General features: G+C 35.7%; 1 protein-coding gene across 1 annotated transcript in view; it reads right to left on the reverse strand.

The window, feature by feature from the left end:
* The window catches only part of Nup44A (nuclear pore complex protein Nup44A), an 83,516-nt gene that overhangs the window by 49,170 nt on the left and 7,821 nt on the right, over positions 1-26,525 (reverse strand). Inside the window, exons 2-4 of the mRNA XM_090383897.1 lie at positions 23,923-24,056; positions 13,071-13,121; positions 5,472-5,577 (exon numbers count right to left, since the gene is read on the reverse strand). Coding sequence (XP_090240023.1) covers positions 5,472-5,577; positions 13,071-13,121; positions 23,923-24,033 — 268 coding nt within the window. The 5' untranslated portion in view covers positions 24,034-24,056. The remainder of the gene's footprint in view (positions 1-5,471; positions 5,578-13,070; positions 13,122-23,922; positions 24,057-26,525) is intronic.

A 26,525-nucleotide genomic window follows, 5' to 3' on the forward strand; every position in this document is an offset into this window, starting at 1 on the left:
AGGTGTTAATATTTAAAGAGTGCAAAATTTTAAACATATTATGCAAAGCATATCAAAATGTAAGACGACATATGTATGCAGATAGTCATAACTAAATTAACTACTGGTTTAGATTTGGTTAGGAAAAAGTGAGCAGAGGTTATAAGGACAAAAATATAAACTGATGAATTTTTTTATACATGACATAGGAACAAAAAAAAAAAAAAAAAAGAAAAATAATAATAATATATATATAGAATCAAATTACTAAAGCGTAGAACTGTGATATAATAATTACTAAAGCAATGAACAGGGGTATTATATGATAATATTAACCAATCGGATAAGCTACTTAATTTCTAATTTCTATTTTATTATAATAATTTCTATTTTAAATTCTATTTTATTATATTATTTTATTTTAATACCTATCTTACGGGTCCATATTGACTTATTTCGGTCCTAGTTATACAGGCAGATGACAACAGAAACTGATAGCTCTGCCAGCCATGGGTTTTGTATTTTGTAGGGGTTTAGCCCTCTTCAAAGTCCCTTGCAAAGTATCTTTTCCCATGGACAGCTAATTATGTATATTTTTTATTGAACTTAATATTTATGTTTAACCATTGTTGCCTAGGGTCCAGTTTGTTCATGGATTGCTTCGGGTTTTTTAAACTACAAGACGGCCTCTACATTTTAACATTATTTCATTCCTGCATATATATATATATATACACACACACACACACACAGGGTGTCTCAAAAATACACAGCATAACTTCAGGAGTGAGTTCCTCATATGTAGACAATAAAAATATTTTATATCAACATAGTTCCGGAAATGCATCAGATGACATAACAGGGCTGACAGTAGAGGAACCAGTAGCAGGAAGTGATCGAGTTCTATGGTGGATGATGACGAGAGAGGTAGCAGAAGTAAAAGGCAAAGGAATGGGTTTTAATTTCAGAAAAGGAAATTACGATGCCTTAAGGTACTACATGGCCTCTATTAACTGGGTAGATATCGCGCAGAGAATGAATACAATTGAACTGTGGTACGCTTTTAAAACATTAATCACAGATGCCTTGAATGCGTATATACCATTAAAAAAATACTCCACGAGAAGGGTTCCAAGTTGGATGAATAGTGAAGTTGCCACATTACTTGAGCAGAAAAAGGTGGCATTGGAAAGGTTACAGAGCAATAAAAAGTACTGAAGCCTATAACAGCTACAAGGTGATGTGTAATAGAGCCACAGAAAAGGTTCGACCGGCAAAGGCAGTTTATGAGAAATCACTAGCAAACAGAGCAAAGAGGGGGGTGGGGGATAAAGAATTCTTCACATATATAAATGCTAAGAAGAGTAGGACAAACCAGATCAGACCTTTACGTAAGGGAAAGGGGATAGTAATAAATACACCAGCTGCCATTGCAGATGAACTCAACAGTTATTTTGCATCGATATTTACAAATGAAAAGCCTTTCATGGCAATGGGAAATTGTGGGAGCGAAGTTAAAAAATATGTAATTAATGATATTGAAATTTTGCAAGATTATTTAATGAAAAAACTTTCGAGCCTAACCAGTAAGGCTCCTGGAGTTGATGGAATATACCCTATAATCTTAAGAGAGGCAGCAAGCGAGTGCATTGAACCATTGAGGCTAATTATGCGAGCATCACTAGACTCTGGGGAGATTCCCTTGGATTGGAAAAGTGCAAATGTATCTCCCATACATAAGGGTGGCTCTAAAAGTGAAGTTGGAAATTATCGACCTGTCAGTCTGACTTCAGTAGTAGGGAAAATCATGGAGGCAATGATCAAGGGTGGAATTCAGGATCATTTGGATCGAATTGAAATTCTCAAGGATACTCAGCATGGTTTTGTAAAGGGAAAATCATGTTTAACAAATCTGGTTCGCTATTTCGAAAGGGTCACTCACGAGCTGGATTTAGGGAATAATTTCGACATTGTTTATTTAGATTTCAGCAAAGCTTTTGACTCAGTCCCACATGAGTGGTTGCTTTATAAGCTGGAACAGGTTGGAATCACTGGGAAAATCCTCAGATGGATAGAAGGATGGCTTCAGGGCAGGAGGCAGAGGGTTGTGATAAATGGCTATTCCTCAGATTGGGTTGATGTAAGAAGTGGGGTTCCCCAAGGATCAGTATTAGGACCACTGTTGTTTTTAATTTTCATAAACGACATTGATGAAGGGATAGAGGGCGTGATGTCTAAATTTGCAGATGATGTCAAAATTGGTAGACTAGTTAATGATCACTGTCAAGCTGAGCTTCTTCAGAGAGACCTAGATAGACTTCAGGAATGGTCAGAAAAATGGCAGCTGTGCTTTAATCCAACAAAGTGTAAGGTATTACACCTGGGAAACAGTAATCCCAAAAAAACTTATTCACTTGGTGGAGTTCAACTAAACCCAGTACTGGAGGAAAGGAACTTGGGTGTTACGATACGGTCAGACATGAAATTCTCTGAGCATTGTAAACAGGTTGCAAGGAAGGCCCATGGTGTCCTATCGATGATCTATCGAACTTTTGCAAGTAGAGATAGGGACGTGATAATCCCATTATATAAGGCTTATGTTAGACCACACTTGGAATACTGTGTTCAAGTATGGAGACTGCACCTAAAGAAAGACATCGAGCTTCTTGATAGGGTGCAAAGAAGGGTAACTTGCCTGGTGAGATCGGCAAAAGGGCGTCCTTATGAAGAAAGACTTCGAATATGTGGGTTGCAGAGTTTGGAAACTAGACACCTTAGAGGAGATTTGATTGAGGTGTTTAAGGCTCTTTTTTCAAGATTATAAATGATGCTAGAACTATGGGACATAAATTCAAGTTAAGGGGGGAAATGTTTAGATTGGACTGCAGGAAGTTTTATTTCAGTCAGCGAGTTATAAATTACTGGAATAAGCTGCCTTCATGGGTGGTAGAGGCCGACAGTTTGGGAAAATTCAAAGGTCATCTGGACAGTACTTTCGGGTAAGGGAAGTGCATAGGATGATAGGTTTAATTTCCTTTTTTTATTAATTATTATTATTTAGTTATTTATTTTTATTTTATCATTGTTTTGTTCGGATTTTTTTTTTTTTTTTTTTTGGCTGGTGCAGCATAAGCCATAGGCTTTCTTGCACCATGCGGCCGTTACTAATACTAATACTAATGCTTGGTTTCCGAGTTTTGAAGGTCTGTCTATGACACTTAACTGTTCACATCACCTTATAGCAATTGTTCAAAACATCCACCTACTGCTTGAATACAGGCCTCACATCGACGTCTCATGAACTCGCAAAGACTATGCCAAATTCCTGGCATGTTTCGTATTGTCTCACAACCTGCCACAATTCGATTGCGGAGCGTTTCTACATCAGCTACCGGAGTCGAATACGCCAATGACTTTAAATGGCCCCACAAAAAGAAATTTAGTGAGTTTAAATCAGTGAGCATGGAGGCCAGGCAGTTGGTCCACCTCTACCTATCCACCGACCATGAAACCTTCAATTCAGGTAATTGTGGGCTAGGTGACTGAAATGTGCAGGAGTGCCATCGTGCATGAAGTGTGCTTGTTGACGAATGATCAGTGGCGTGTCGTCCAATAAATCAGGCATGTTGTTTTCCAGAAAGTTTCTGTACGCCTGCCCTGTGAGTTTGTTTGGAAGTACATGGGGCCCAAATAACTTATCATCAAAAACACCCACCCAGATGTTGAGGCTGAACCCCTGTTGGTGATGTGATGGAAGAATTGCATGTGGGTTTTCCTCAGCCCATATATGCTGATTGTGAAAGTTTTGGATTCCGTCTCGTGTGAACTGTACTTCATCTGTGAATATCACTAAGGCAGGAAAGCGAGGAGTTGTACCACAATGCTGCAAGAACCACTGGCAAAACATTACTCCCACAGGGTAATCTGCTAGTGACAGGGCCTGTACCCGTTACAGATGGTAAGGATACAGTTGGTGTTCTCGCAACACTCTCAAAATAGTCGAACGTTGAGCCAGTTGCATTGTTATTCTGCGTGTGCTGATTCCAGGAGTGGCGTGCACAACATCCAAAATCTCCTCCTCTACTTCAAGAGTCGTAGATCTCAGCCGGCAGCACGAGGTGTAAAGGTCCCATGTTCACAAAGGCAGTGATGGATACCTTCAAACATTTTCCTGTCTGGACATCTTTGTTCTGGGAACATTTCGTGGTACAAACGACGAGCCTCCAGAGCATTGCCGTCCACCAAACCGTACATAAAATGCATATCCGCTTGCTCCTGATTTGAGTACACTGATCGGAATGGAAAACCACCAGATTCTGTCAGTACCTTGTGATGAAGGAAATCACCTGTGGGATTATCTCCCACAGGTGATTACATACATTCTAGATAAGAATGTATGTAATCACCTACATACTAGATAAGACATACATTTACATACATGTCTTTTACATACTAGATTACATACACTTACACACTTATACACTTACAGACAATTACTTACACACTTATACACTTACAGACAATTACATACTAGATAAGACATACATTCCGGTTAATAACTCGGGAACCAAGAATTTCCAGAACTATGCTGATATAAAATATTTTTATTGTCTACATATGAGGAACTCATTCCTGAAGTTATGCCGTGTATTTTTGAGACACCCTGTATATTTATATACCTAACCTTTTGATGAAGCATGGCCTTTGCAGTGCTTTCATGCACATGACTCCCTTTGGTCACGATCTAGTAGATTGTTACTGAAGGGTGTGATTACATGCTAACTGGTCCAGATGCATTATTATTAGGTTTGGTCCGGTCTACTAGCTGCAGATCTATGTTAAAGCTATACTGTCAAAATGGAATGGTCAGTAATTTTCACCAGGATGCCGAGGAAGGTAACACCAAGGCAAAGTTCTGAAGTAAAGATAATTATTACTACTTCAGGCCTCCAATCAGTGTGTTATTACTGGGATTGTACCAAGGGATCTAGAGTCCAGTAATATTTTATACTGCCAAGTGGTGATCTGCAGAGCCTTCTAAATCATTTCAGTGAAAACACCCATAAAACAAGCTAACAGGATGTGAAATCGAAATCTGTTAAGAATTTTTCAATTTTCAGAAAACTATTTTATTTTTTTGAGAACTAAAAAAGGAAAATAGAGACAATTATGGTCTTTATTGTAAAATATTTCAAAATAAAAGCTTTTCTGAATATATTTAAATCTACATGCTTAAACAGATGGCAATAAAACTTTAAAATGAGGATACTATGGTTAAAATGATTAATACTCTTAAAACTGCTTTCATCTTTATACAAAAGATTTTTTGAAAAATAAATGTTTTTTACTCAGGCAGTTCAATTGTAATTAAATTTTATTAAGACCAAAAAAAATTCACTCTGTATGTTCTCTTTCTCTCATACATGCATGTGTATGTAGCATATTTATGCACACACACACACACACACAATTTGACAAATAAAATTACTGACCTAACTCTTCCCAAACAGCGGCAGTTCTGTCAAACGAACATGTAGCTAATACCTGACCAAATTCTGGATGAGCCCAAGTGACCTTCCATACAGATCCACTATGAGTCTGGAAAATAAAGCTGTTAATGTAAAACTTTTGGATATAAAAAATAACTAACAAATACCCTGATGTTTTCAAACCTATCACTTAAAACATAACTGAAGTAGAATAAAATATTTAAGTCTGAGAAACATATGCTTATCTTTTATTGGGGCTAGATAGTACCAAGATAGCAACTGAAAATCAGCTTCTGATTTTCAGTTACTATCTTGGTGTTAATATTTAAAGAGTGTAAAATTTTAAACATATTATGCAAAGCATGTCAAAATAAAAGACTACATATGTAATATTATTTAGTACTGTTTGGTATCATAAAAGCTTCAATTTTTCTCTGTTGCTGCTAATCCCACTTGCAAAATTAGCAACTTATAAGTGGGATTAGTGGAGACCATTAGCATAAAACCCTTTCCTGAACAAAAACAGTCTGGCCAATCATGCTTAGACTTCTGGCACCTTGCAAAAACAATCTTAGAACTGTTAGATAATAAAAAATCCACTTATCACTAATGTAACCACTTTTAATGTAATGTAATCACTTTTATAACCACTACTGTGCATGTCTGGAATAAAAGTTCACAGAAATGAACAACATTTATCTCACATAAATTTCTTTTTTTATTAAATCTGTTTCACCTCCACAGTCAGAAGAGCTTATAACTTCATTGTAGCTACTTACAGCAACCACCAGACATGTGCCACAGTTAACAATGGGTTGTGTATGTTTTTCAATATGCCTATGCATTTCAATATGCCTATGCCTATGTTATCAAGGGATGGAAAGTAATGCTCAATTTATGTCTTTAACAGCTCTAATATTTTGTTTATTACGTTAATTTTTTAGTGTAATTCATTCAAATTACCACTCTTATACCACATGGAGTTTTTAATATATTTTATTTAGGTGTTACCTAAACTAATATACATTGAGTAACATTTCGGGTATCTTGCCGATACCCATCATCAGACCTTGCTGTTGGGAGACAAAAATAACTTATATATATATTTTTTTTTTACATTCAGCAGATCTAAATAACAATCAACTAAGATGTATTTTCATATGATCAATTCCAATTTACAGAAACTAGATGAAAAGTTCTAGGTTATAATAACAAATCAAGAGCACCATCAGTACAAGAGCACCATCGGTACAAATTTCAACACACGACTTCCATAATATACCACACTTTTGTAAATTATTATTCATTACTTCGAAAATATGAGGATGGTTCAGTAAAGAATCACCATCACCTACTTCCACATATCGCAGAGTCATGTGTGTTTTTTTTTTGTTAGTTGTTGGTGCATCGGCTTCTGTGGCCATATTGCACTTCTCAAGGTTTTTTGCATTTTCTTACTCTGATCCAAGCCCGAGGTGGGATTCGAACCTATGACCTTTGGGTTGCCAGGCAGGCACTTTACCCACCCGGCTAGCCCGGTCGGCCATTTTGTGTGTAGCATCATACATATCTCCGTACTAAAGGTATGAAATTTCAGCCCTGTGTCTTAATTTTTTTTTTCCTCTTACAGAGCTGAATATGTGACGAAGTAGCATCATGGACAAAGTTGAAGCCAGAGCTGTAATCCGGTATCTGTTCTTGAAAGGGAAATCTCCTAAAAAAATCCACAAGGAGATGACTGCTGTATATAAGGATGAAGCCCCATCCTATGGCATTGTGAAGTACTGGCATAGACAGTTCAAGTGTGGTCGGACATCAGTAGAATCTGAGCCCATTCCAGGTCGTCCCATTCAGCCATTGATGATAGCATGATCAGAAAATTTGAGTCATTAATCATGGAAGATCGCCGGATATCTGTGTGTGAATTGTCCCAGAAGGTGAAGAAAAATTAGCGTGGGCTCTGTTGAAACAGTCCTTCATGACCAACTCCATTTAAGGAAATTGAGTGCAAGATGGATTCTCTGATTATTGACTGGTTTCCAGAAGGCTGAACGACAACAGAAATCACAAGTGTTGTTAGCCCCGTGCCAAAAAAATGAGAAACATTTTCTCTCTCATCTAATCACTCTGGATGAAAGTTGGATACACCATTTCGACCCTGAAAGTAAAAAGCAGTCCACCGAATGGCGACATCATGGTTCCCCCCCCCCAAGAAGGCAAGGGTCCAAGTGTCAGCAGGAAAGGTTTTTTTGACAGTGTTTTGGGATGAGAAAGGTGTAATAATGACTGATTACTGCCGAAAGGCAGTAATCAGTCATTATTACACCTTTCAGTCAATTACAGGTGCCTATTATGCCAACTTACTCACAAAATTACGGGAGAAAATCAAAACAGGTAGGCGTGGCATGCTGTCAAAAGGTGTGAGAATGCTTCAAGATAATGCCCCAGTTCACACTTCTGAAATTGCAACAACACAAGCAACTTGTGGATATGAAATACTGCCTCATCCATCCTACTCGCCCAATCTTGCACCATTGGACTTCTTGTTTCCTTCCCTCAAATAATTTCTTTGGGGGACCCACTTCCCTGAAGACGAGACACTCATTTCTGCAACAGAGTCATGGTTCAAAGACCAACCTCACCACTTCTACAAAAACGGTATCCGTAGCCTCATCCATCGATGGGAAAAATGTGTATTTACTTAAATCTGCACGGTGGCTATGTGGAGAAGGACTAAAACACGTGCCAAGGATCAACAGGCTAGCACCTCTGCAGCTAGGTCAGGGCAAATTCTTTATTGAACCACCCTCGTACTTTGGCCGGTTGTTCTTTCAGTGAGTTTGTCTCAACAACAAAAATATAATAATAATTGTGTCGTTTTCGATAAACCTAACAAATGCTATTAACTGGGCTTTCCCACTAATATCTGTAGAATTATCTACTTGCAATGCAAACAGTCGCCCAAAATTATTAATATTTCAAACAACTTGTTCTTCAATATCATTGGACATTTCTTTTATATGCCTGCTAATTGTGCTGTTCAAAAGTGGTACAGTCATTCTTTTTTCAGCTTCCTCTTCCAAAATACTTTTCACGATTACCTGACATGCTGGAAAAATCAGACTTTCTACAATCAGATGAGATTTCTTCTTTTTTTTTTGCCACCAATTCTGCTACTAAATAGCTCGCTTCTTGTGCTTTATCAGATATTTTAGCCATATTATAAAATTCTGTACCTTGTTTTCTAGTAGAGGCCAGCAGTCTCAAAATTCTCCACAGTTTTGGACGATAAATTCTCATGTTTCACAGAAAAATGATGCTGCAATTTACTTGGCACCATTTATTCACTCGACAATTTTAAACCACATGCTACACAAAGGTTAAGGACAATCTTGGGTACCAGCACGTGAAAATCCTATTCCCAAATAATCATCATCATATTTTTTTATGTTGATGGTTGCTCGTTTTTGTTTTTCTCATTTTCTCCAAGCTCGTTATTATCAATTTGCCTCTTCTGATTTCCTTTAAATAAAAATTTATCCATCACTAATAATTTCTAAAAAAAAATTAAAGTTACTTCTAGAATGTACTATTACAGTTAATTTAAAATACCTGTTCTATACAAATTAACAGAATATGACATTTTAGAGATATAAAAGCACAAAAAGTACTTTAAAAATACAAAGGAAATTTCTTATTATGCTGCTTACAAGTTGCGCTTATACAACTGCAGGGTGACGGGGAGAGACCCTCAAGTGATAACAATGGCCAAATAAAGGTGAACAGATCTACTTCTAGGAATCAAAAAGTGAACAGATCAAGTACTAGGAATCAAAATATGATATCACATTGACTGCTGGAAGGGGCTGGGATCGGTGCAGCATAAATAAACAAATTTTTTATTTGAATTTTCTGCAGCACATCTGAAGCATACTCTTGGCACACAGGTTGAGAAATACTGCTGTAATATAACCTTATTCTTTTAAGGATAAATTACCTAGGTAATCTAAATGTTAAAATTATTCTGCTGTTCTGAACTTATCTATCCCTACTTCAAGTTACTAATCTTAAGCGCAAGATGTTTAAATAACAAGTTTTACATTTCTTAGGTTACATGCAACAGTAAAATTAAATCTGACCTTACAAATACTGGAACTAAGTTGGAAATTAAAATATGGCAGAAAATACTAAGAGAAGGATTGAAATATCAAGGGTGGAGATTAGCAAAACATGTGGACATGCACATGCTACACTGGTGGTGGTGGTGTTGGGGCAATTTCTAGTAGAATGAATTAAGACAGCCACAGTAGCATACATTGGCACACCACTATCAAATTCATATATAAAAATGACATTGATGAAGCTGCCATAGATGTAAGTAAACTGAGTGGTGTAAATGGGGCTAGGTTGTTTAGAATTGTGCAAATCTAAATAAGGTCATGAAACATAGGTAATCTTGTTCTTAGGAAATTTTGTGCACTGACCAGTCAAGCCAGAGTATGCCAGTTCGTATGACAGAAAGTAAGCCCGCATTTAGTTTAAATCACACATGTGAGGAGTATGTTGGTACATGCAGTCAGGCATTACTTGTGCTGAATTATTTGAAGACAGATCTGATAAAACTCAACAAATGTTTTGCCATCACTTTCAAGTCTGTAATACTCCTCCTCCTCTTCATTCCATACTAAGTTGGGTTACCATATAGTGAATGATTGGCAGAGTACAAAGCAAATATTGTATCACATGAACATTCTGTGCATCTCCAGAAAACATATAGTTAATGATGCAATAATTCATAGTCCATGTAGATCAGTTAGATGGCATGCTGCATCACTTAACATTTCTGTTTGAAAAATATAACACTAGGGTAATTTCAATCCAAACAAGATCTGTGTTTTGCTAGTTTCACAGCATGTAATAAATTGAATCGTATCCAGTTCAATTTTCAGAGTTGAATTAACAATATCCAAATAAACTGATAAGTTCGACGAGGCTAATTTTTCGCCTTTTGTCCTTTTCTGTAAATAAACAGAATTGTCATTATTGACACAAGACAATCTATGTGAAATACATCAAGCTCTTCTTCATTTAGCAAAGTCAATATGGTGTGAATTGAGATGCCTTATGGTAGAAAGTCTTAAAAGCTTAATGAATCAGGAGTAAATCAAGCAAGAAATATCTACATACTGTGGATATTTCTAATCACTGGGTTTTGAGGTCACTCAATTTACAGTGCGCACTTCTTCGCTGATGAATTCCAAACCAGAGTCAAAACCCAGGTCTGGGAATGGCATACATTTTTAAATAAATGGCAATATACTTTTCCACTAGAGTAGTTAGCGCCTTTATTTAAAGTGTGTAGTGCAATACCAGAGCGATTCATAATGAAATGCCTCCACATGAGATTGATGCACCCAGCAGTTGCAAAAAGTTTGCTCAATGTACAGAATGAGGCTATGTCCTCCTTGTACTAGGATGTTTTATTCTTGCAGCACCAGGCTTTTGACCTAGATTCACTGTAACTTTTTAATTACATATATTACAATGCTTATCTGACTTTAGAACAGCACAGTAATGATGCAAATGCACAAACTAATGTCATAGTTTGAACACAGCTTATTAAATACACCAAAAAATATCAGCAAGCAGCACCTCCTTTAGCTCTCATAATAGCCTAAAGCCATTACAGTATGGACTCCACATGGTACTAAAAGCTTCTAGTACCTTGTGGTGGAGTCCACCTAATGTTCAGGGAAAACAGAATGCCTCTCCACAATCAAAATCAAATACAGATAATGCATTTGATTTCGGTTAAGAGGAAATCTTGCCTGACCAATTTGATTGGATACTGCGAAGTGATCACAAAGGAACCGGATGCAAAAATAATTTTAATATCATATATCTGGATTTCAGGAGAGCTTTTGATACTGTTCACATAAAAGGCTGCTGTACAAACTGAAGTAGTATGGTATTAAGGGAAAGTTGCTGCCATGGATAAAATGATGGTTGAGTGGTAATCAATGGACACTGCTCGTCATGGACTAATGTTATTAGTGGATTCCCCCCCCAGAGTTCAGTGTTGGGACCATTATTATTTTCTATATTTATCAATGATATTGATGAATGTATAATAGGCTTAATGTTCAAGTTTGCCGATACAAAGGTTGGCAGGGTTGTTAATGACAATAACGATGGTACATTGCTGCAACAGGATCTGGAAAAGTTGGGCAGATGGGCTGAGAGGTGGCAACTAAAGTTTAACATTGACAAATGCAAAGTACCGTATGGGTAGCAGTAACTTCAAAGTAACATACAGTGTGCAATACTACACTCAAGGTAGTGGGGAGTGAAAAAAACATAGGATAACTGTGCAGTCAGATATGAAGTTTTCAGAGCAGTGCAGACAGGCTACCAGAGCAGCTCATGGGACTTGTCAAAGATATACAGGAACTTTGTTAGCAAGGACAAGGTAGTGATTATCCCCTTGTATAAGGCAATGGTCAGGCCACACCTTGAGTACTGCATACAGGTCTGGAGGCCTCATTTTAGGAAAGATGTGGAGCTACTAGAAGTACAAAGAAGGACAACGAGAATGGTGAGGAGAACAAAGGAGTGCTCTTACCAAGAAAGGCTTAAGTTCTGCAAATTGCAGCGTCCGGAGACTAGGCACCTGCAAGGTGATCTGAGTGAGGTGTATAAGGCTTTGAATGGCTTGAGCAAGTTCAATGCTGATGGGATTCTTCCTCTTGCTCAGATTATGCACCTGAGGGGGCATAAATTTAACAGGAGGTATGGTTGCAGAAGAAATGTGCAGAAATTTGCCTTTAGCCAGTGAGTGGTTGATTGCCGGAACAAACTTCCATCTGTAATTGTGGAAGTTGATAGCTTAAATAAATTCAAGGAAGAACTGGGAAAACCTTAGGTGTGAATGGATAGGTGAATGGGAAGTGTTTTTTTTTTTTTGGCTGATGCTGTATAAGCGTGCTTTCTTGTATAATATGTCACTACTAATGCGTATGAATTAGATTTAACTATTGTGTTGAAACACCCTTACAATTTTATAGCATTCATTCAGGAAGTGAAAACAATACAAAATGTTGATATAAATATGTGTCTGATTCTGAACAGTTAAAAAGTTGTGGCTGTTCGAATTTTAAAAAATGACTATAGAGTTTTCAGTGGCAGTGGTAAGAAATAAAAAAATAATAAATACGAATAAGCAAGCAAACATATAGCTTGAATAAATAAACATTTTACTAAGTATGTGTTTGCTTATTCTTATTTATTATTTTTACTATTGAAAACTCCATAGCTATTATAAAATTCAAACTGGCATAGCTCCGTAACCATTCAGAGTTGGATAAATTTTTATGTAATTTTTTTTTCATTGTTTCAAGTCCTGAATCAATACTGAATGCACAGTAAACATATAATGAAATACTACAAAAATTAACATAACAGCAAAAAATTATTCAGTTCCCAATTAAAATCTGTAAAGTAACAGTCAAACAGGTCTTAAATTTAAAGTATATAGCGAACTTTTCAAACTGATTCTAATGGTATCTGGCCAATATGCAATTAAAAATTCCTCAGTATGCTTACCTTCCAGCTTGCTGTACATCGCCACTGATTATCATCTCCTAAATCCCATACCTTAAAGGAAAAAAAAAAAAAAAACACTATAAAATTATAATTATCTGATGAATGAAAAATGCAAGCAATAATAAATTAAATATTAGATATCAAATATTAATAATAGATTAGATTAAACAAGGTACAGAATGCTGGAGGAATTAAGACAGCTTAATAGAAATGAATACGTTGCAAAGAAAAAAAAAAAACCTAATTATTGCATAATATAAGGAGTAAGGGAATTCAATAATATTACAATAAGATTCACCTTGATAGTTCTCACCCATTACCCACAGACCAAGATCACAATCAAACCTATAAAAAATATTCACTGCAATATTTGAGGAGTACTGATTTAAAAAAAAAAAAATCCAAGTTTTTGAGAAATGCTTAATCTTTTTAAATAGACACTTTTCAAAAAAGTGCCTATTAAAAGAGTTTTAATCTAACCAAGTTTTAGCAAATATAAAAATCCTTAATCTACATTTAGGATTTCACTAGATATCATCATCATCATCAGCCATTTTCAATCCACTGCAGGATGAAGGCCTCTCCAGCAACTGCCTCCCAGATATTTATAAATTATGACTGCCAACTCAGAATTAAGAAGTTGTCTTTAACAAATGAATTTTATTGCTAATATCATATAATTTAAGTTGAGATCACTTGACTTCATGAGGCTTTTAAGTTATAAACAAAGCGTCTGAAAAGTCTGGAACCAATTGTAAAAATATGTTTTTCTTTACAGGTGAATTGGTAAAAAAAAAAAAAAAAAAAAGGTAAAGTGCAGCCTTTATCAACCCACTGCAGGATGGAAGCCTCCTCAACAATTCATGCTGAGGGAAATGGACCATAATCTGCCACGCTGGTCCAGTGCGGGTTGGCAGATAGACCGTATTCAGCAGTCAAGGGCTTGAACCCCGATCTACTCAAAGAGTGTGTGCTACTGCACTTCCGCTCCTGACCACTCGGCTACGGAGTCTAAGTTTCATGCCAGCCCACAGAAATCTGTCAGAGTGGATACGTATTATAAATGAGAGTAAGCATACACAGAGTAAATCCCATTGGTTCCAAACTCTTCTGACACCCTTTAGGTCTGGGCTGTCCAACCTTAGGTAATCCGAAGGCCACATTAAAAAAAAAAAAAAAAAAAAAAATCAATCCAAGGACCGGATCCAGAATAATAAAAACAGTACAAATATTAAAATATTTGGAAAGTCCTACCATTAGGTTTAGCAAGGTTTAGTCCTACCGTTAGGTTTAGTAAGCATTTCTAAAATTTCATAATAAAGGAAAGTCGTGTTGCTTATAAAAGTTTTTATTGAAACAATAGACAAGATACAATTGTTTATAATTATTATTTCATTTTAATGAGAGTTCTGCAGTTGTTCATTTTCATTTACTAATGTAGCTATACCATTATTGATGCTTGTAGTTGCCAATCGCAGTAAATGTGAAAGTGATTTATCAGTCAATGAACATTTGGATTTGGATTTTATGAATTTCATCATTGAAAAAGTGCTTTCATAAAGATATGTGCACCCGAGCATTGAGCAAATCTTGAGTCCAAAGTCCCTCGATTTCGGATAGCACTCTTGGTAATAATTTTAAAAAATCTTTTCCTTTTTCAATTCTGCTAGTATAAAAACTGGTCGGATTGCAAATCGTACAATTCCAGTTGGAGGTCAGACCTTACGTTTTCAATGCTGACAGTCAATGGTTGAATGAAAACTGAAATATCTTCTTCAATTTCCTTAATATCAACAAATCGATTCTCAAAGTCCTCCATGATTGTTTCAATGCACTTTATATGAGCTGAAAATGATGTTCTCTCAAAATTCTTAATTTCTTCAAATTGTTTTTTGCAATTACGAAAAAAAGTAAAAATATTATTGGCCAATGTTGATTTCAAAAGCTTCAATTTACTTTAAAAACCATTCAAATGACCATATAAGTTGGCAATATTATGTTGTTTGCCCTGTAGCTTTAAGTTCCAACTCATTCAAAAGGTTGGTCATATCTGTTAAAAATGCAAGATCAGATAAAAAGGTGGGATCTTGCATTTGATTTTCAAGTTCTGTTGTGTCAGTCTTCACTTCGTTTTTAAGAAATATGGGTATTTCTTTCCAAATGGCAAAAAATCGCTCCAGACATTTTCCGGCACTTAACCAGTGAATATCAGAATGGAGGAGCAAATCGCCATATGCAGCATCCATTTTGCTCAAGAAATCGCGAAACTTACAATGGGGCAGAGATCTATAACCTCCTCGTATAATATTGGTTACTTTTACAGCTACCTTCATGGCATTGACTTGACGTAGAGATTTTCCACAGTGCTTCTTGATGAATGATGCCATGAATGGTAGGGCAGTTAATGTTATTTTGTTTCAATAGTCCCCAAAACCCAATTCCAGTCCCCATCAGTGAAAATGCAAGAACATTTATCGAACCCTCTATAGTTTATAACAGAGTTTTGAACTGCTTCGAAAATATCAGTACCTTTGGTAGTCCCATGCAAAGATATAAGACTGAACAGTTCATTAATAGTAAAGTCCTTCCGAATAATTTGAACAAAAATTAAAAGTTGACTTACATCTGCTTGATCAGTGCTTTCATCCAAACAAAATGAAAAGTACCCAAATTTTGCCATTGAATCACACAGCTTTTTTGAAACGTATTGATCCATATGTTCTACACATCTTACGACGGTCTGATGAGATAATGCCTCTGTTTTGAACTTCTCAGCTAATTTCAGCTCATTAAATTGCACATTTCTTCCCAATCACACCATCACTAAAAGACTTTGTTTTCGCTAACTCCAATACTACTTTGTACAAAGCGGCAAGGCTAGAACTTTGTGCAGTGCTAAGTTTAGCAAAAAAACTCGTTTGATGCATCAGTTTCTTCTTATATTCCGCAATAATGGTGCTTCTTGATTCCCCAATACACAACTGAAATCTTTTATTGTGTACTGTAGCGTAGTGTCGTTTCGCATTATGTTCTTTAGGCATTGACAAAACTTGCATGCAAACAAGACACCAAATTTTATTCTTATTGTTTGTAATCAAATAGTTCCCATCGGCTTTGATACACTCACTTTTCTTCAATTTTTCTTTTTTGTGAGACATGGTTATTCGACAATAAGTAGTAATTTATTAAGTAGAAGTGAAGTATACTGAAGATTACACGAAAATCAATCATAATGCGTATCTAGTGATTTGGTGAGCCCCAATGACACAACCTTGGTAAAAGGACGAACGAATGACACTAACAACGGGTGACCCGCCCTGGAGCATGCACGTCGAAACAAGACATCTAGCATGGATGCAACAAAATGCAATTGAAGTCGCGCATAGAAGTTAGGTTTGCACTCGCAAGTAGTGTTTTGCTACGGGAGTTTTATTTTGTCGCACGTGAAAATCAAAAGGTCTAACCCGCAGGAGGGCCACATGCAGCCCATGGTTTGGACAGCCCTGCTTTAGATCATTTTTTGGCTGACTTTAGGACCCAACATTCCAGTTCTCAAGGTTTCAGAAAATATTCATCATATCTGTACAACATATAGAATGATGGAGTAACACTGGATACAGTAATTTTACTGTGAACTTCAGAGTTAAATTTTCAAACCCTATATACTATACAATAATTTTATGATCATTTCTACATCATATATGATCCAAATATGATAATAATTAAGAGTCAACAAGAATGCCTAAAAATTTGGTAGACTTTGAGAAATCGACTGATTGATTTATGATTTTTGGTTTCAAGAATACAGAGCATGTTGCAATTTAAAGGTATTCAAGGCTCTCTCAGTTGTTTGTTTTTAAATTTAGAAAATTTGTAATTTTGATATCTACATGACAATATAATTCACATTATCATATTTGCATTGAAATTGATGTTAAAATATTACCATTTCAATTTTTTTATGATTCCTCCCTTTTTTGCCAAATTAACTCCTTTTTTTATCGACAGAAAAGTTATTTCCCTTTCATCTGTCTGGTCTAAAAACATCATCATCGGTCACAGGTAAAATGACCACAAACTGATTTCATTTGCAAAAAGAAACCAATCATCCAGCAAATGTGATGTTTGCAGAGGCTATACTTGGTGCAGTGTATATTTCAGCCATTGGGATTACCACTGTGTTGTCTGATGCACGAGTGTAGGCCCAGAAGTTGAAGTGGGCAGCTGAGATTGACAGGCCTCTACTTTAATTCCTTTGAGGGCATCAGCCCTGTTCTTTTAAGTGCTCATAACTACCAATCAGAACACTAAGTTCGCATTTAATTTTCTAGCACTCTATGCCAAACATAGACCAAAAAAAGAATCCCCTCTGGCTGTATCATATCCTGTTCCAGATAGCTCTGCAAACCTCGAGCGAGCATGTAGCACATTTTAAAAAGATGTGGCTTGCGGGAGAGCTGAATTCCTCAGTTTTCTGCTGAGCCACAGCACCCCACAGCTCTAGTCTAAGGCATGATTTCCATTTAAATTAAATTTAATTTGAGAATATCACACTAAACTAAGCAGTAATAATACTACAAAATTCACAAGTTATGCAACAATATGTATTAAGATACAATGCTAAATTATATATAATGGCATAATATACAGGCAGTTCTCGCTTTACGAGTTTTTTCCCCCAAGTATCAAAAAAATCGAAAATATGAATATTAATTGCAAAAAAATGAATGTTAAACATTCATAAATATCGCATTCCAAACCACGTACGTAGCTATACAATACAGTGTATCCCGCTTTACGATATTAATCAGTTCCAGAGACACACACCATCGTATTGTTAAAATATCATAATGTGAACCCAATAACACATTGTTTTTTGGTAATTTGTTTCAAGATCTCAAAAGTTGAAATTTTCGCTGTATAACTAAGCTATTTATCTCTCTAAAATGTCATTTTTAAGGTCACTAGCGTGACCTTAAGGCCATATAAAAGGTCGTGAGTGTGGTTTGTAAATTGTATTAGTTACCAATTCAAATCATTAAATGCACTACACTTTCATCATTATCATATGTTCCCGTTATAAGAATCAATTTTAAATGCCTTTGTGATATTTTTCTAAAGCACATTTCTGGAGGTCACAACTATAAAACAATTTGCACTTTCCGGTTTATTGGGCTTTTCTGTTAACTGCAAGCAATTATAAATGGGTAGTAAACTCGATCTTCTTGCATATGTGAAAATATCGATAGCTGGAATTGTTTTATCTCTGGAAAATCGCTGGAAAATATCGATAGCTGGTTTTTTATGTTATTATAGTGAAATGTGTTTCTCCTTTACTGAAATATTCAATCATATAAAAAACATAAATAAATTTTCAGAATCTTCTCTTCATTCATTTTATTTTAAGCTTCGTAAACTTGTTACTCCACGTGAATCGAGTTAGTTGCAATTTGTGTGTGCCGAAAATGCTTATGCATGCAAACGTGAAATTTATAATTAAAAGAGAAGATTATCTTGGAAACAAATGCCTCTTGAAACATTTCTGAAGAAGACGATTCCTTGTGCAACAAACCAAAGAGTGCCGAGCCAATAATGAGTGATCAATGAGTGTGCATTTAGTCGATGATGGTGAAGAATAAACATTCTTTGACTTCTGTAAGTCGTAAATAATTTCTGTATTATTATAATTTGCTTGATTTTACAGGCTACGTTTTCATTTCTTTCGATAAATCAATCATTGTTTAAACATAAACTAATTAGCTAACTAATTTCACTGTTGATAATGTAACCCCTATTTTTAACATTGTCTATGGGAAATAAATTCCTGCTTTACGAGTTTTCGCTTTACGAGCGCGCGCTAGGAACGAATTAACTCGTAAAGTCGAGAACTACCTGTATAATGTAACAGCATAGCATAATAATTATGCTATGCAGTTAAATTCATATTATCAACTTAGTTTACAGCCATAGTAAAAACTTGCAATATTAATTATGTACTTCTATGGAACTGCAAAAAGGAATATACAATACTGATCTGATTAACATGGACAACAGTGGCAGAAATCCCTCTTAATGTTTCTTGTTTTAAGGAATTTTGAGGCCAAATAAGAAACAATTTTATCTACTTTATCAAATAAACACAAATAATAACTGCATTACCTATTTTAAACAAAAAAAAAAATGACAAAAAAAACCAATAAATTTTAAGTAATAAAACATCTTAGCAGATGTTTAAAATGTCCTAATGCAACTCTAGGTAGAGTTGCATTAGGACTTTTTTTTTTTTTTTTTGTCCATAAAAATAATTTGCTTAACTCAAAAGTAAAATAAAAAACATTTTTATTTTTAGTGATGAATAAAAATTTGCCATGGCATTACTTCAATCGCACACAGAGAAGATGCAGGTGTCTGCATGCAGTGCTCAAAAACTATCAGAGCAGTAGGTGGGAGTACTAGTGGACTGCACAATCACCTCCAAAGACATCATAACATCAATTTATTGAAACGAAAAGCATAAGAAACAATTGAAGGTAATGCTAGTACAACTACACCCATTGAATCTCATCAAAAAATTACTACTTTTTTCAAGAAAACGCATGATGACTCTCTTCTGGCTGTAATATCGCATATGACTGCACTAGATGGATTTCCATTCTCAAAATTTTGTACATCCGAAGATTTGAAAAGACTCTTGTCTGTAAGTGGTACGTAAATATTCCAAAGTCACCAAACTCGATTAAAAATGTTGTCAAAGAATATGTAAAAAATTCACAAAGAGGTAATAAAAGAAATCTTTTTAAGTAATGGACAGAACCAAGAAATTATCTTGCAAGTGAAAAAAAGATGTACCATTTACTCTGATATTTTACGCTTTTTACATAACCCAGAAATATTAAACCATGGGGATAAGTATAGAATTTTCAATACTGTAAGTAAAAGTATACTGTTGAATGAAATTGTAGAACTACTCAAGCACATATCTGACAATGATAAAGAATTAAGAGAAGATCATGTTGTTAGCTACTCGCTCAGAACAACACCATCAACTTCCAATTCATTCACAGCAACTGATTCATCGACAGATACAACATAACCTACAAATACACTTTTAATGATGAAAGAGAAATTGAATTTATTCATTAAACATAAAAACCAGCTTAGATGTTGATCACACTAATGTAAAGAATGATAAGTAGAAAAAACGTAGTGAAAAAGGAAATAAATTACTTCACAGAGCAAAAACCGAAAGGAAAATTTCTGAAAAAAGTTTTCGATGCATTAATGACAATTCGTCCAGCTAGCACTGAATCAGAACAAGCATTTTCTAATGCAGGTATTATTTGCACTAAAATTAGATCGAGGTTATACAATGGCAGTTTTAATACACTATGCTTTTTGAGATTATTTTCTTAATAATAAAAAATTAGTAATTAAATCAAGTATTTATTAAATTTAGTTATGATATTTTGCAATAATTTTCATATAATGCTGATTAGACATTTCTATGTATAACTTTAAAAAATAAATGATTACTAATTCGGTCTTTCAATAATTTAGTTTTATTGTAAAATGTTTGCATTTTGTAAATTCCCAGCAATACAGTAAATTTAAATAAAATTACCGAATTACCGGTAGTGAGAGAAACTGGTAAATTTGCAATCCTTAATGCTCACTCAATCACTGGCATCTTTCCCAGCTGGAAGGACTATCTTATGCTTTCAGGAGTTATATGGGAACAAGGTTTTAAATGCTATATCACTCACAGCAGAACAAACTTTACCCTTCACAAACTGCCCTACTTTCAGAGTGTATTGCTACAGGGTGATCTGACATGGCATTCATTTAAATAAGCACAGTTGCTATCCGGGCATACTTGCATTATATGGGGTATATCAATGTGCCTGATGCCATTTTTGCAAATCTAGGTTTAATGTATCGTGTCAATTATACATAGATTGAGAATACACTTTGGCAGTGAATCACAGTTTTGATTTAAAACCATTGCATTATGCTTGGTAACATAAAATTATCAAATAAAAAAAAACAAAAACCATTGTATTATGCTAGTAAATGTGCAATTATGAAAATTAAAAAAAAAAAAAAAGTAAGTCTTTACAATCTAATACCCCTTCCGACTGATCGTTGCGAGTAGTAGTGATTGACATGCTAGCCCGCTATGGTTAGTGTTAGTTAGAGTGTTTACCCCCTACACGCCACTGTTTAAAACAGCTGCAAACACCCAACACTAACGAATTCATGCATAAAATAGTTTTTGTAATCTATTGTATACAAGATAATGGACACACCGTTTTTTGGTTGAATCCATCCCGAATTGGTGGCATAAACTAACGTAACGTTCTTTAAGTAGTTCAGAATGAAAATCTATTAAAAAACTATATTTCTCTTGCTTGAAGTGCCAAGAGGGAGAAAAGTGTGTTTTCTCAATTTATATATAAGTGACACGATACACTAAACCTAGATTTGCAAGAATGACATCTGGCTCATTGATATACCCTGTATAATGAAAGTATGTCACTATCTGATCAGGGCCTAGGAAGTACCATCGGAAAGGCAAAGTGTATTTTGCTGTAGCAAAAGATCACTGCATTTATTAAGCAGTTAAAATTCTGTTGGTCAAAGAAGAATATGAAAGGATGGGACTGTCTACCCAGTTCCATATAATTTGAATAAGGTTAAGGAGCATTAGTTTTTTTTCCTTAATTTTGAAGCTCTAACTTTGTATAGTTAATTTGAAAACTTAAACAATTTAGGTACATTACAATTTTTTAATGTATAAAATAACTAGATGAAATATAAAATAAATAACACACAGAAGACATCATATATTTTTTCTCTTTGATACAGATGCTGGTTCCAGATGTATATCTTTGTGTATGCACATACACAGTATTATAATAAATACTGTCACATGCGTTACTGCATGTAGCCATAAAAAAAGACACAGGAACTCAACACTCTGTGGGTTTATTCTTGAACACCCAACAAATGAAGCAACACAACTCTCGTTCAAAATGCCCCCTTGTTTTTTACACAAGACCTCAAACAGCCATTCATCAGTAGAAGTACGCACAACATCCAGCGGGAAATTGGCTCTCCTATGTAGATGGCATTCAAATCATCTGACACCATGGCAGAGGTTCCTTGGAGCAATTTCATTCCATTCAACTCTCAAGCCATATGGATCTCAGTTTTGAACTTAACAGAACAGTAGGCCAGGCCCACCCTATTTAGGACCAATTTTGATTCCAAAAGAAGTGGGCTCAGTATAAATAAGCCAGTCTGCCATCTTACAGAAGTCTTTGTGATGGATCCCAACTTAGCCACCCTCTCCTCTTCTTCCCATTATGTGCCTGAGCTATGAAAATAACATTCTTGTCATTTGGAGCCATGGAAGAGAAAATCCCAAGATAACATTTACTTCTCCCTTGACAACAAAATTTTCTGCTGATGACAACAAAATTTTCTCCTTCACTGATATATATATATCTTTGATAATAAAGAGCTATTAAGTGCTCAATAATTCCTATATTCTATTATATTATGAAATTAACAGGGATTACTTTACTTTTGATATAGAATGCTTCTTTTTCAACCAACTCTCCTAGTCACTGGACTAGGAGAGTTGGTTGAAAAAGAATTGTTGCATTAACAATTCTTGTAAAGGCGATAATAAAATTTATAAAAAATATTAAACACCTTCCCCACTGTCAGAACAATAGTGTTCCAAACCCGACAGTCTCAATATTGAGCGCTCAACCCAACTCCGGTCTACAACTACCATACCTCTGCCAGCAAGGAAAACATTACTTCAATCAACATTAAAATTAAAATTCTAATAGTCCAATTTAAGGAATGAGGAGAATAACTGCTCCATATGCAGTTAAGCTTTTTAGACCATTTAATTTTAATGTCGATTGACGTAATGTTTTCCTTGCTGGCAGAGGTATGCTGGTTGTAGACTGAAGTTGGTTTGTTATTTGGTTTTTAGGAGCATTAGCAACTGAGGCCATATTGCTCCGGGAATATGCGGTGGTCATTCCCTTGACCTTTCCGCATCCTCCGTATTTGGTGGTGACGGGCTCGAACCCCGGTCTAATCAAGAAGCGTGTACTACGCACTGCTGCTCCTTCCCACCTGGCTACGGAGGCGCCGCTGAAGTTGGGTTGAGCACTCCATACTGAGACTGTGGGGTTTGGAACATTATTGTTCTGACAGTGAGGAAGGTGTTTAACATTCTTTATCACCTTTACAAAGAATTGTTAATGTGTTGGACTAGGAGAGTTGGTTGAAAAAGAAGCATCCTATATCAAAAATAAAGGTAATCCCTGTTAATTTCATAATATATATCCTTATGTCAAAAACAACACCATTAACACTACCATAACACAGAAAGCCTACAGGCACAGGGAACTCCTGAATTTCCATTCAGACAATCACAACAGTGTTGAGGATAGACAGTATCTGACCCTACGGTTATACAAGCATACAATCTCAAGGTCCTGAACTCCTACAGGGTAACAATTAGCTAAAACAGTTTTATAAGATCACAGAATCAACCTTTTTTATGTGATCTTATTTCTTTAATATTAATCAACTATAAATTTGTCACCCTCCCCATTTCCAGTTTCTCTCAAACGTATTTCCAGTTTCTCTCAAAAAGCAACACAGACTAATTTCTTGCCATTAAACAAGAAAGAACAGAATAATAGACAACTACTACAATGGGCAATCACTATATCAACTGTATTTCAGTATAAAAATAAATAAAAGTCGACAGATAAAGTTTTGCATATATCAATTAGAAGCACCATTAATTTTTAAGATCAGTTACCTTCACGCTCTGATCACTTGAACATGTTGCAAGTCTCTTTCCATAAAAGTCATATGCTACATCATGGATAAGATCTTTATGATCTGCTTGTATACGCCTTGCAACAAACATAATTTTCTCCTATACTCAGAAATCTAAGGGAGGAAAAATATGTTAACAGTTTTATGCACAAACATAATACACATTATATAAAAAAAACTATTTCATACATGCAGAATGTTCTACTGTATAACTTGAAATGATTTTGAAGGCAATTTTGAGACAAAAATTCTTGAGCAGTTTATCTTTTCTTTGAAGAATGGTTTAGAGAAAACAGCATTTAAAACATTTCAGGACATCACCTCCTGTTTGTCAGAAACCATAATATAATTTGCAAAAAAAAAGTATGTATAGGTATTTTATCAAATTTTGGTAACAAAGTTAAACACAAAAACAATCATGTAAATAAAATTAGTCAAAAAAAAAAGTTTCATCGATAAAATGCATATACATCCCTATTACAACCAGTGCAAGTGATGTCAGGAGAGCACTATTCACAATGCTTGAGGTATATATGTACTTTATGACTAAGCAAGACAGAAACAAGTATTATTTTACTTTTTCTATGAAAATCCCAAACATGAGAGGTATTAGAACCTATAGTACTTAGTACAGTGCTTTGGTTGGAGATTGAGAAGATGAATAAATAAACGAGGAAGATGAAAAGTTGGTTCTGTGAGTTTGAAGGTGGACAGTAAATGGATGTTGGCGGCACGTGTTCCGACCATTTTGAAAGAGAGAGCGGCAATTATAGAAGCCAATTCAGAAGAACAGTGCCAGTGGAAGTATCTGTAGAAAAGGCATGCAGCAGAAACAGAACGTATATGAGACACCGAGTGGAGAGACACTGTTAGAGATGAGTCATTAATTAACCTAACTGCCCTCTTCTGAATGGAATCTAGAAGCCTGAGAGAGGTTTTGGGGGCATCGTTCCAGATGTGGGAACAATATTCTATGGTAGGGCGGATCTGCGATTTGTACAGAGTGAACATCTGTTTGGAAGAAAAGGAACGCCGACAGCGAAAGAGAAAACCAAGTTTTTTAGAAGCAGAGGCACCAATATTTGCAATGTGTTTGTGCCAAGAGAGATTAGAAGTCAGGGTAATCCCCAAAAGAGATATATATATATTTTTTTTATGAAAACCCCAAACACAAAAGGTATCAAAACCTATAGTACTTAGTACCGTGCATGGGTTGAAGGAGAAGTATGAGAGAGGGGAAGGGGGGGTGCCAGTATATCATTTTGTCCAGAAATCAAAGTGTGACCACCAAAGATAAGCCTAGGAACAAAAGATTCCTTTTTGTGAGATATAAGACAAGACTCAGTTTTAGAAGGATTGGAATCAACTAAGTTGTCTTTGCCGCACTGGAGAACGGCATTTAAGGAATTGGTAGCAGATATTCGAGAAGTTGAAGTTCATTGAGCAGGGCAAGGGTTCTCAAAATGGAAAGCAATGTGCTGTCATCAGCAAAACTACGAACAGGATTTCCAGTCAATGGAAGAAGGTCATTAATATACAAGAGGAAAAGAGTGGGGGAAACCACAATTAGAGGAAAAGTTAGAAGACAGAGAGCCATCTATCATCACCCTCAGTGTGCGATCAGAGAGAAAATTGGATAACCAACTACAAAAAACAGTTGACAAACCATAAGATGGAAGCTTGTTTAGAAGACCTTTATGACAAACACAATCGAAAGCCTTTGAGATGTCAAGAGCAACTGCTTGTGTTTCACCGAAATTTTACATTGAATTTGTCCATAAATGGGTAACACAAGCCAGAATATCACCAGTGGATCGACACTGACAGAATCCATACTGGCGATCGTTGATCAGACAGAAAGTTTCTAGGTAGTTTAAGAGTTGGCGGTTAATTGATTTCTCCATTACTTTAGAAAGAGTAGAAGTAATTGCAATGGGACAACAATTGGATGGGAGAGATTTGTCACCCTTTTTAGGAATTGGCTGGATATGAGCAAATTTCCAAGAAGGAAAAACGCCTTTGGAATAAGAAAGTGAAAAAAGGCGGCAAAGAACAGGAGTAAGTTCAGGAGCACAGGTTTGGAGAACAAGTGGAGAAATACCATGAGGACCTGGAGCTTTCTTAGCATCAAGATTCATCAAAATCCTTCTGACATCCTTTTGACGACAGACCACAGGAGGCACTGAATGGAGCATGTTGGGAATGGTGGAAGGTGTTTTACCTGATTTGGAAGGAAAATGGGATGCTAGCAGATCAGCTTTATCCTTGGCTGAAGTGACAACAGAACCATCTGGTTTTGACAGAGTGGGAGCAGAGATGGGCAAAAGTTGCGACCAACAGCTTTGGCAAGAGACCAGAATGCTCAGCTACCATTAGGGCAAGAAGCAAATTTTCTACTCTTAGCCTGTTCAAAATCTAGTTTGGACTGATTAATAACTGCTTTACAATTGTTGCAAGCTTTGGTGTAGGCAGAAAATGAAACTGAAGAATTGTAAAAAAGCCAATTACGATATGCAATGTTCTTCTCTTGAACAGTCTTAGCACATTTATTGGAAAACCAAGGTTTAGACAAAGGACGAGATT

The sequence above is a fragment of the Mastigoproctus giganteus genome, chromosome 10, assembly GCF_048544385.1.
Source record: "Mastigoproctus giganteus isolate SK-2022 chromosome 10, ASM4854438v1, whole genome shotgun sequence".
NCBI classification, from domain to species: Eukaryota; Metazoa; Arthropoda; class Arachnida; order Uropygi; family Thelyphonidae; genus Mastigoproctus; species Mastigoproctus giganteus.